The sequence below is a fragment of the Hylobates moloch genome, unplaced genomic scaffold (assembly GCF_009828535.3).
Source record: "Hylobates moloch isolate HMO894 unplaced genomic scaffold, HMol_V3 SCAFFOLD_10, whole genome shotgun sequence".
NCBI classification, from domain to species: Eukaryota; Metazoa; Chordata; class Mammalia; order Primates; family Hylobatidae; genus Hylobates; species Hylobates moloch.
In genome coordinates, this window is record NW_026652285.1 from 72,164,811 (window position 1) to 72,177,540 (window position 12,730).

General features: G+C 37.6%; 1 protein-coding gene across 1 annotated transcript in view; it reads left to right on the forward strand.

Annotated features, from left to right (window-relative positions):
• STX17 (syntaxin 17) overlaps positions 1–12,730 on the forward strand; it is a 67,282-nt gene that overhangs the window by 48,365 nt on the left and 6,187 nt on the right. The window contains exons 5-7 of the mRNA XM_032164677.2: positions 4,007–4,122; positions 4,195–4,245; positions 12,013–12,099. Coding sequence (XP_032020568.1) covers positions 4,007–4,122; positions 4,195–4,245; positions 12,013–12,099 — 254 coding nt within the window. The remainder of the gene's footprint in view (positions 1–4,006; positions 4,123–4,194; positions 4,246–12,012; positions 12,100–12,730) is intronic.

Here is a 12,730-nt window from a genome sequence, read left to right on the forward strand (position 1 = left end):
CTTTCTTTCCTGAAACTATAATCTATCTCAGCGTTTTGCCTTATCACGTCTATAGCAGTTTGTAAAAGTTCAAAGGATCATCACTGAGGTAGTGATTTTAAATGCAAGCTGGAATAAATGAATTATGGAAGTTGTAGAAATGAAAAGATTTGCTTTAATTGATAGTCATGCCTTGAATTGATTAGTGAGGTTTAGAGTTTTAAGTTTACATCAGGGTTTTTTATGGAAGAGAACAGACCTCTTTGTTCTAAGACTCTATTTGAACTAAGATGCATACGTAGTTTGGTTTCAAGTGAGACGTAAATGACTTAAACATTTTTATTCTTTACTGAGGGAAATCTTTTATGTGTGTTTAAAATGTCAAACATTTCCCACACGTTATTTTTTTAGATTAAGTATTAATATATAATAGTCTGTCCTCATTTCGTTGCGTACCCTCGCAAACTTCATTTGAATCCTCTATAATAGTACATAAATTATGGCTTTAAAAAATATTTGAGTGGTCATGGTTATAAAGTTCTCCTTTATATTTGATCTGTTAATAATAATGAAGTTATCATTATTCATCATAATGTTAAAGAAGTGTAAATACCTGGAAATATTAAGTAGAAGAAAGGTCATAGAGTAATTCATTTATCTTGGTTGATGTGAAAATGAGAGTGTCTTTATGGCGATAATGTAAAGCATAGAGTAACTATTTTAAGCATTTGTAAAAATCATTTAGAGCTTTTAAGATATTGGCTATTTGCCATACTGTTTTAATGTAAAACTTACTCTGTATCGCCTGCCTTTGCTCTTCCTTTAAGTTAAATAAATATATTCAGATAAGATTAAAAACACTCTCAGTCCTGATAAATCTACAAATTACTTTTTAGTCCATTGAGTATGCCCTTCCTAAACAATTGAAACATTTTTCCTAGAGGGGTAAAGCATTCATAGGCTTTAAAGGTAAAATAGTAATGCAGTTTTATAAAATACTATTTCAGTTATAGGTTTGGCTGAAAGGGGCATTGAGAGAATATGAACTTAGAGTTATAATTGCTTACTTTTAGGAGTAGATCAGGTGCCACATGTCATCATGGCATTTCTCTGCTTATAACCCTTCAACAGCTCTCTTTGGTGTGCCAGATAAAGTCCAAAGTCTTTAACTGATCTACAAGGCCCCTCCTGACCATCTGTAGGCTTGTACTTGTAACTTGTCTTTTACTTCTTGCTTTGGTACCATCAAACTGCTGATTTACATAGCTATATTGTTTATTCCTTGAGGGCCTTTGTTCATACTGGTTTTTCTACCTAGAATGTGTATTCCTCTCTTCTTTGCCTAGGAACCTCAAGTTTTCTAGAAAGGCTTCCCATGAGTTGCATACCATATCAAACTGGATCAGATGCCACCCACAGCTCGGAACTCTCATAAAATACTTATGTATATATGTCTGATTCTAGATAGATACCAATGCAGTCTCCTATTGTTTTATAATTTCTTTTTGTATGTCTGGCTCTTCTAAAATGCAAGTTCCTTGAGAGAATGTACTCTGTGTTAATTACTTTTTATCCCTGGCACCCTAACACAATACTCAGTGGGTGCTCAGAAAATGTAAGTGGTAGATGTTTTGAGCTTGAAGTGAAGGGGAGATAGTAGAACTTCAGATCTTTTGTTTCCATTTCTACCGTAACTATCCTAGAGCAGATCACCATCATGTTACACTGGGTATATTGGAAAGCCTTCAGACTGTTTTTTTGTTTTTGTTTTTGTGTTTTTGTTTTTGTTTTTTTTTGAGACAGAGTCTCGCCCTGTTGCCCAGGCTGGAGTCAGTGGAGTGATCTTGGCTCACTGCAACCTCTGCCTCCCAGGTTCTAGTAATTCTCCTGCCTCAGCCTCCTGAGTAGCTGGGATTACAGGTGCACGCCACCATGCTAGCTAATTTTTTGTATTTTAGTAGAGATGGGGTTTCGCCGTGTTGCCCAGGCTGGTCTTGAACTCCTGAGCTCAGGTGGTTTTTTTACTCTCTAATTTTGTCACCTTCCAACTCCATCCTTAATGTGTTTCTCATATGGTGGCTATAGTTTTCTCTGTAAATCTAAAATCTGATTATGGCACCTTCCCAGTAGTCTCCAACTATTTTTAATAGTAACATATTGATCTTTTGTGAAAAACAAAACTATTTAACATAGTTTACAAATGCCATGAATAATCTCAAAGTAGATTTCCAGCCTTAGACTTTGCTTTTCTCCTCATCACAGTCAGCTATACTGAACATTTTTCGGTCCCTAAGCGTATGCACATACTGTTCTCTCAGACCTGAATAGTCTTTGCTTCTCCTTCTACCCCTGCACCAGTTCACCTATATAGTAATTTCTGTTCATCCTCAGGCTTCAGCTTCAGAGCCTTCTCTGACCACTCTCCCCTCCACAAGTCTAGGTTAAATACCTCTCATCTGTGCCCTGTAGCACTCTATACTTACCAATATTTCAGTTCTTATTAGACTATACTGACTGAACTTGACTATTAATATGTCTGTATCACGCATTTTATGGTAAGATCTGTTAATAGTAGCAGCAGCAGTAACTAATTTATTGAGCACTTGTACTTTATATATAACCCGGGTACTGTGCAAAGTAGATATCACCTTATTTTACAAATGAGAAAAATCAGCCAAAGAGATGAAATACCCAAGGCAAACAGTTAATAAATAGCCAAATCAGAATTCTAACCCAAGTCTTTCTGACTAGGCCCAGGCTCCTAACCACTACACTATGTTGCCTCTTCCGAACTGTTTTTATGGTTTGCCATTGTGTCTGCAGCACCTCAGCACACTAATCAGCAGGTAGTAGGCATTTCATAAATGTCAATTCAATGAATGAATGATTGGTAAAACCAGTATGAGGAAATAAAGACTTGAAGGTAGATTTTAAAGTATGAATTAATTCATCATCATAGTGGTGTTTAATGGAGAAAGTCCTAGTGGGTTGACGACTTTTTAAAACTCAAAAGAAGTGGAAGCAATGGAGGCATGGGCCAGAAGATTGACTCTGAGGAGAAGAGTAGTGACAAAAAATAGTAGTAATGTTTGGTGACAATCTTATTATTACCAATAGTGACTGATTATCATTAATAAAAACATATTACTTCCCTGCTTTCAACACCTTCTGTATCTGGTATTTACATTGAAATAGCCAAATAGAAGTTTAAGGATGAAAAATATTAAGCCTATTTATATAGGTACGTCTCCTTTGAACATTGGCCAAGTAGAATAGTTTTCCTTTGGTGCTTCTTCCACATGTAGCCCTAGTTATTCAGATTGGATAGATGGTATTTGTAGCCATTTTTTAGATGACTGTGTAGATTAAAAAAATATGTGTGTAAGCTTGGTGTCATGGCTTACGCCTGTAATTCTAGCATTTTGGGAAGCTGAGACAGGAGGATCAGTTGAGGCCAGGAGTTCAAGACCAGCCTGGGCAACATAGCAAGACTGTGTCAATTAAAAAAAAAAAAAAATTTTAAGAAAAAAATGTGTTAACTAATCTGGGGAACAAGCTACCCCATGGATAAATCTTTTTTTTTTTTTGAGGCAGGATCTTGCTCTGTCACCTAGGCTGGAGTGCAGTGGCGTGATCACTGCTCACTGCAACCTTGACCTCCCAGGCTGAAGTGATACCCCCACCTCAGCCTCCCAAGTAGCTGGGACTACAGGTGTGTGCCACTACACCTGGCTAACTTTTAAATTTCTTTGTAGAGATGAGGTCTCACTCTGTTGCCCAGACGGGTCTTGAACTCCTGGGCTCAGGCAGTCCTCCCTCCTCAGCCTCCCAAAGTACTGAGATTATAGGTGTGAGCCACTGCACCCAGCCAAACAGTTCTATTTTTGTAGAATAATCAATTTCCCTTTTAGCCTAAATTTAATTAGAGACCATTTAACATGGTATTTGTTTTATGAAATCAATTTATGCTATCTCTTTTCTAACAAAGCAAATAAACTCTAAACATGGGGTTATTATGTTCATCCAGGAGCATTTCATACTACTGAAGCTGAAGCTAGTTCTCAGAGTTTGACTCAGATATATGCCTTACCTGAAATTCCTCAAGATCAAAATGCTGCAGAATCGTGGGAAACCTTAGAAGCGGTATGTTAAAAAATATTTTCTTTTTGGTAGTCGTGAGGCATAAAAGTAACTTCCTCTCCCTTTCTTTTAAAGGACTTAATTGAACTTAGCCAACTGGTCACTGACTTCTCTCTCCTAGTGAATGTAAGTATATAACTGTTTTGGATGCAGAATTGTTGGATTATTAGAATGAGAAGCTTTTATAATCACTAGGCTTTTAATTAGAATTTTAATAGAACTTATAATTTTTAAGACTGGTATTAAGCCATAGATAGAAGTTTAACTGTTCTCAAATTCCAGATTAATTCAAGAAACTTTTATTAAGCACTTGTTATATACAAGCACTGTGTTAGATGCTTAACATTGAGAGTGTGATCAGGTTGGATATAGAAATAAATGAAGCCCATTCTCTGCCTTTGAGGATTCTTGTTTTTTTTTTTTTTTGAGACGGAGTCTCACTCTGTCGCCCAGGCTGGAATGCAGTGGCACAGTCTTGGCTCACTGCAACCTCCGCCTGCCAGATTCAAGCAATTTGTCTATCTCAGCCTCCTGAGTAGCTGGGATTACAGGCACGTGCCACCATGCCCAGCTAGTTTTTGTATTTTTAGTGAAGACGGGGTTTCGCCATGTTGGTCAGGCTTGTCTCAAACTCCTGACCTCATGATCCACCCGCCTCAGCCTCCCAAAGTTCTGGGATTACAGGCATGAGTCACCACGCCCTGCCGCCTTTGAGCATTCTACAGTGAGTGAAGATAGGCCTGGACCCCAGAAACTGAGCGTTCAAGCATGATGGCTAAATGCAAAAGCAAGAATGAAGAGAGGTATTATCAGCTCCAAGGAAAAGCATTTAATTCCAAAGGAAGGAGGCAGGAGTCATAAGGTAGAAGCATTAAGGATAGCTTCACACAGGTAGACAGTATTTGTATGAGCCTTGAAAAATGAGTAAATATCCACAGGGGGAAGTTATGGAGTATATTTGAGAAGCTGAACAAAGATATGGAGTAGAGAAGTGTATGGCCTGTTCCAGATTGACAAGTACTGCAGTATAACCAAAGCATAAGGTACCATGGGCAAGCAAGGAGGATGAGGGCCAGATTGTGATGGCTTTGAATGCCATCCTAAAGAATTTGAACTTTACTTTGTGGGCATTAGAAAGCCTAATACTGATTCTTGAGCAAGTTAGAGTCATGCAGTTCAGTCTGTGCTTCAGAAAGATCACTGTTGGCTTTGTGAATAATGGCCTAAGAGAGGAGGAGGTCATGGAAAAGAAGACTGGTTAGGAATCAATTGCAAGAGTTCACCTGGGGCAATGGCAATACCAGTGTAAAGGTAAAGCACAGCTGAGAGATATTTCTGGGGGACTTAGCAGAAATTGGAGAAGATGGAGTCAAAGATAAGGAACATTGTCTTTATTCTGCATCATTGGGTGTCAGTGATACTGTTAACATAGATTAGGAAGCACAAAGTCAATTTGGTGGGAAAGATAGATTTTCCATCATTTTTCTAAATTGTTCTTTTTGTCTTTCTCAGGAGTTATGGGAAGGTAGGATGTATGAATATGTATGTATGTATATTTATGTATGTGTGTCCACACAGGCATACCTGTTTCTGCTTGCAGTTCTGTCTAGGTTTAGTTCTTTGTTTCTGATCAAACCATGATTTTGGGGCTATCTTTGAGTTATGGTTTCTCTGAGATCTAATTTTAAATGAGAAGTTCCTAGATTACACAATCAGAATTGGAATGAGAAAGGACTCAAGAGGCCAACTAATCTAATCCCTCTACTCTTGCCCCAATTTCTAAAATAAATGGTCTTTTAGCCTCTTTTGGAACAATTACAGCACAAGGATATTAATACTTAAACCATTACATTTGGAGGGTCTAACTCTTAGAAGAGTTAGAGTTAAAAGTGTCTGCCCTATAATAACTTCTTTTTGGCATTTTTGGCCTCTAAAGCTACATACTGAACAAATTTTACCTTCTTTCCGTATGAAAGTCTTTCAAAGTTTTGAAACCATCATCTTTCCTCACTCTATCCTACCCCACCGTGTTTTTTTCTCTTCAGAACCCTTGCTTCTTTTGCATTCCTTCTACAATATAATTTCTAGGCTTCTCAATACTGGCTTCTTACTCTGCTTATGTTCCATATTCTGGATATTTCCTTGAAATGTGTTACCTAAAATTGAATGCAGTAAATTGTTTGAACTGCTTCTGGATGCCTTTAAGTTAGAAGAAGCAAAATATTTGAAGTTTCTGGATTAGGTATCTGTACAATATTAATATACTCGCAAACAGAAAGAAATAATAGAACAAGAATCCCAAAATATCTGTTGTTTCAGAATCAACATTTATTCAACTATTGTAAACTAATAATCTCTGAATCCAGTGCAGTTTGTAAAACCTATACATGTATGGTTACACAAATATATACACTTGCCAAAAGTCATTGATCTGTACACATAAAATGTGTTTTAATGTATGTAAATTATACCTCAATAAAGCTGATTTTAAAAAACAAACTACACATTTACAAAGTTCTTACTCAATACAAACACATTTCTTTTCTACTGGGATAGGCACATAAAAGAAATATTAAAGGTTTCTGACCATATGATAGTTACATGTTTGATTACATTATGTAAGCAGCTCATAACCTCTAATCTAAGGGAGATTTGTGTAGGAAAACTCTGGCTGTAGCCACAGCTCTATACAAATGTCCTGTTTGTAATAATCTGTATAAGTACATGAGACAGAATGCTAATAAGCAAAAGCTCAAAGGAGAACCCCTGATTATTATTCCCAGGGCTACTAAGTTCTCGTGACCACATGGCCAAGGATTCACAGAAGCTCTATTTAGGCACAGAATGACCTGGGAACATAACCAGAGTGACCACATCCTCTCATTATCATCACATGGACATGATAGCATCTAGACAAATTAACCATGTATTTAAGGAACACTTTCTATGTGCGTAGCACTGTGCTAAGTTCAATGAGGAATAGAAAAAACCATTTAAAAAAACTTACAAGATAGTAGTAGTGGTTGCACAATATTGTGAAGGTACTTAATTGCCACTAAATTGTACACTTCAAAATGGTTAAAATGGTAAATTTATGTTATATTTATTTTACCACTATAAAAAGAATTTACAAAGCCATTGGCAGATCAAGGTATAGTACAATAAATGTTAATAAATTAATATCTACTAGGTACCCTGCTCTATTTTTCTTCAGCCTTTGTTGTTCAAGTGCCCTCTGCTCTTCCTATAACTTTGTAACTAGCCCTATTTCTAGTGAAGGAGAATTTAAAGAATCCTGGGCCAGTAGTTCAGTAACAACTCACCCTTGCTGCTAGTCTGTTTTGACTTCTGCCTTTTGCCTTATTCCCTGTCGTTTTTGTAATCCAGTTTTACTCTGGAAACATAAAAACTGGTAGCAATGGATTAGATCAGATTCCTTCATTTATTACCTATGTGACCTTCAGGATGTTATTTGACAACAATGAGCTTTATAACACTGATGGGAGGACTAAATGTGATAATGTCTATTATTAAGTATTTCCCATTCTCTTCCATTCCACTGACCCCAACTGCATTCCCGCTTTTGTCCTTCCTTTATTTCCATTCCTTGTTTGGCTCTTTGCAAAAATTCTACTTTTTCCACCACTATTATCCTTAGGCATTTTAGTACTGGAATTCCTTCAGTCCCTTTCCAACTGCTAAATCCTCTGATAGCAACATCCTACTTATCTACTGTGCTTATTGCTTACTCGAGACCAATATAATCACTTATTTTGCCTATATATCATAGTATTTATAAGTTTGCTTCTGGGCCTTTTTGTGTATATGATTGCATATGATTAAGGAATATATAGAATATATCATAGGAGTTTAGAACCAGAATAGCTCAATGTGAACAGGATTGGTCAAGATCTAAGATTAGAACTTGGCCTTGAAGGCTGGCTGGAATTTAGAGAGGAATAAATGGAAGTACCTGGAGTTTTGGTATTACCCTCGTAAATAAACTCATAGCTTTCCAAGAACCTTAAACTTTACAACTACTATCAGAACTCTCCAAGGAAGACCATTGTTAATGATATAAATGGATTTGGGGATTAATTTTTGAATGTATTACTATTGCTTGACATAGAGGATGCTAGGCCTACAAGTGTCCTCAACAGGCATTCAAGAACAAAACAATTCATTGGTTTTGAATTTATATTCCCAAATTGCATTCTGCTTGACAAGTATAATAAATCACAGTTTATACAGAAACTTAGGTACTCCTATAGCTGTTTGTCAAGATTTGTTATGTTCAGGCCAATAGGGGGACTTAATTCAATGTTCTTTAAAATGAAATCCATAGACATATTCTTAGAGTCATTTGAGAATTTTCTTTTTCTGTAAAAGGGGGTCTATATATTACTCTAGCTTGAGAAACACTGCAGTGTAATGAGCTAAACACTTAAATATGGTTTAGCTCATTGTTAAAGGAATGCTGAGAACATATATGGGGTGCCAAACTATAAAATGGCAGGCATGGAATTTGAAGATGTCAAATGTGGGAGGCCTAAGCAGATGAAAATAAACATGAGCAGATCAGAAGCAAAACCTCAGGGGAGATTGATAGATAGAGGTGAGGAGCCTCCTGCACCACCATTAATGTTTAGAGCTTGATTTCACAGGCTGGAGCAGGGTTGTATATGTATCTTTTGGTCCCACAAAAAGAGCCAAGGACATAGTGGACAGGTAGTGACCCAATTCAGCTCTGTATGGAGTCTGGTTTGGCATTCTGCTGATGGTGATTGACAACTCTGTGACAACAGTTTGCTGCCTAACTGTAACCTTTTTGGGGGTCAGTGAGTCCTCCTTACTCAAGAAGCAGAATTTGAAAATATGGGCAAAGTTTGAAGTTGCAAACCAAGCAAAATACGGACAAGAGAAAGGCAGACGTGCACAATCGAGGGGTGGCTATTGATCCCAGGATAGGGGCTGTCTGCCCTCTGCTTTCTTCCCACACCCCAGCCCCATATTTTAGCATGCTTTCTGATGGCATGAATAAATACTTACAGATGTGGGCTACTCCCCAGGGTGGGATGGGCCTCATCAAATGCTGGTGATTGCAATGATGGGGAACTTTGTAGTCAAATAATTAGTGATCTCAGGATTGGTTTTTTGCTTGTGGTTGCTTCTTCAGTTATTCCAAATGATTTTTATGAAAAAATATTTAAATTATTTTAAAATTTTTCTTTAATTTTTAAAACGTCATAGAAATACAATATCCAACCCTTTTTAAAAGAAGGAACATTAAAAAGTATTTCCCTGAGGCTTTACGATTACACTTGGGGTATAGAAATGGCAATAATCCTGGCAGGCTCCTCCCTCTTGCTGGAATTATTTTGGGGCTGAAGGAAGGGAGACACATTGACTGTTTTTCCTCTGCCTTTCAACTCATCAACATATGACAGCTGATGATAGAGTTTTAAGCCTGTGATTTATCTGCTAGCATAGACTGTTTCAGGCAAGAGTGGAAAGTGTTGGGGGTGTCCTAAATAGAAACAATGATAGGGTGTCAGAAATCTAGACAAGTTGTATATTATTAGTGCTGGAACTTTTTCTTCTATGGGTCAGAAAAAGAAAGCTGACTTAAATAAGTTGCGCTATTGAGGAAAATAAAAATTGAATGAATGAATGCTGAAAGATACCTGAAGTTTTAGTGTCCTAGAATTTTCAAGAATCAAAAGAAAAAGTTAAATATATTTTTTGATAGATGAGAGTTAACACTTCCTTGGGGAAATCAGGATAAGTTTTTCTATTTTCCCCCCTCACACTTTGCAAACACATTTTATCCCTACTTCAACTCTATGAAGGTATAAGTATCATTATTACTTGATAAATGAGAATACTGACACCTAGAGAGCTTGAGTAATTTGTCTAAGAGCACATAGTGGCATTTGCTGAGATTTGAAAACAGATTATCTGACTAAAGGTGGTACCCTTGATCTGAACACATTTAATAGTGGTTCTTAAAGTGTGAGAATTGTGGACTGGCAGCATCAGCATCACCTAGGAGCTTACTAGCTCAGGCTTCATCTCAGGCCTACTGGATCAGAAACTCCGGGGATTATGCCCAGCAATCTGTGTTTTAAGAAGCCTCCAGGTGGAAGACTGAGAACCATTGTTAAACTTGTCTCTGACAGAGACATTCAAAGGAAAACTGATAAGGGACTTTCTTAGGTATTGTGTTAGAGATGCCAAGATAGTGGTGGAGAATATTGGAATGAAGGGATACCACAATGGTGAAGATAGACATATTTTGTGTATGAGAAGGGGAGGAATATCAATAATGCTAAGAGAAAACAAACATGGGAAAAAAATAGCTGTGTGGTTTGGGCTTCATGTTTTCAAACGAAATAATGGTTGGAATTAGAAAAGTGTTATTTGTGTCTGCCTCAATATGAATGAATAGGCCAATTATATAAGGGCAATCAAACACTTCAGGATTAAAGTTGAATTATTTCACCCTCATTGTAGGTGGCATCTATCTAGGATCAAAGAGAGATTCTTGGCTGGGAGGGCACAGTGGCTCATGCCTGTAATCCCAGCACTTTGGGAGGCTGAGGCAGGTGGATCACGAGGTCAGGAGATCGAGACCTTCCTGGCTAACACGGTGAAACCCCGTCTCTACTAAAAATACAAAAATTAGCCGGGAGTGGTGGCGGGCGCCTGTAGTCCCAGCTACTCGGGAGGCTGAGGCAGAAGAATGGCGTGAACCCGGGAGGCGGAGCTTGCAGTGAGCCAAGATCGCGCCACTGCACTCCAGCCTGGGCAACAGAGCGAGACTTCGTCTCAGAAAAAAAAAAGATTCTCTTTTTTCTGCACATTAAAAAAACAAAACCAAAATAGTCTGTAAACTGCGATAGTTGATTATATGTTGGCTTATACATTTGTTGTTTATACATTTGTGATAGTTGGTTTATACATTTGCTAAATTTCGTCATAGTATACCATTAAAAGCAGTACTTGTTATATGTAAATTCTATCTAAATAAAGTTGAATTAAAAATGGGAATGTGTTCCTACAGCAAGTAATGAGTTCGTGTCACTGGAGGTATCTGAGCAGAGGTTCAGTAACCACTTGTCGGGATGTTTATAGTAGGGCTTCGCACATCAGAGAGATTGACCTGATGACCTCAACATTCCTTCTACCCAGAGATTCCATGAGTCACAGTTGCTGTTGTGCCAGCACAGGTGTTGCCATTTTATGTAGAATGCTTTATTAATATATTTGATCTGAAACATTTTAAACTGTCATGATTTTATAATGTATTAAGATATACAGGTGTAAAGCACAGAACAGTGATTTCATTCACCGTTCCCTACTGCATATTACAAATGGAAAGATCTCATAATAGATCAAACCATATTGTAGTCTTTTTCCTGAAACATAACAATTTGTATTTATTGGACCAAGGGCATTTTACTCCTAAGATAAATGTGCCTGATTTAAACTGAATCCTCAAAGAAGGTAAGTTAGGGAGGTGTTTTGTGGTTTGATTTTGTTTGTTTTTTCCATCAAACCCAACATGACATGTAAATGCTTATTTGGATTTTTTTTTCTGGAAAGTGGATTCATTTGGAGAATAATATGTTTGTATGTTTGAGTGAATTTTAGCGTGAGATGCTTTTTGCTGTAAAGTTGCCACCCTTTTATTGCCTAATAATTAAGACCCCCTCTTTTTTATGAAAGTTAATTTGTCCTTTTGACATGGCTTATCAGATGCTATTAATGAACCACTATTAAGACGACAAGGCTGCAGTGCCCAGGGCCCTGATTACAGGAATTAAAATAGTGTGTGTTGGCTCCCTGCTGCTCCCCAGCAGGACCGCTCACTCATAATTCCTTTGCATCTAGTCTCAGCAGGAGAAGATTGACAGCATTTCAGACCATGTCAACAGTGCCGCTGTGAATGTTGAAGAGGGAACCAAAAACTTGGGGAAGGTAAGATTCTGCTCCTGCTGACAAATCAATGGTACTCTGGCTCCCAGGAATCTCTAGTATTAACCCAATTGATCTGCTCTCTTCAATGTTGAGGGAACCAGCAATTAAGGAAATAAGGAAGAAATGACACATAGGTAGTGAAAGAAATCAATGTTGTAATATTCTACTCTAAGATTCATTCTATCAGGAGAGGAATTTCTTCAAAGAGAGAATAAACTGTAGCTCTGCTATAAGGCATTTGGTATTACCAGGGAATATTTGCAGAGGGTAGAAGTGTAAGTATGTGACAGCACACATGGAGTAGGACCATCTATTTTCCATAGGATGTTGCTTTTAACCCCAGGCACACAGCACAGAATAATCTCTGTGCAACATAAAAGCATTGGGTGAAATCTGTGGCTGCCGAAACAGTTTAAATAAGCCAGCCAGATAGTTAGTGAATTGATTGTTTTGCAAGTAAAATCAATTTGTAGCAGTCCACTCTTTGTAGCTCAGCTCTCTAAGTTCTGAGATCTGGAGCAATTGCAGTACCTGTGGAATACTTTCTTTTCCCCCCTACAAGTACAGTCTCTAAGGTTAATTATGTACCAAGAGTTAAAGAGGCATTGCCAGGAGTAATGAGAGGAAAACG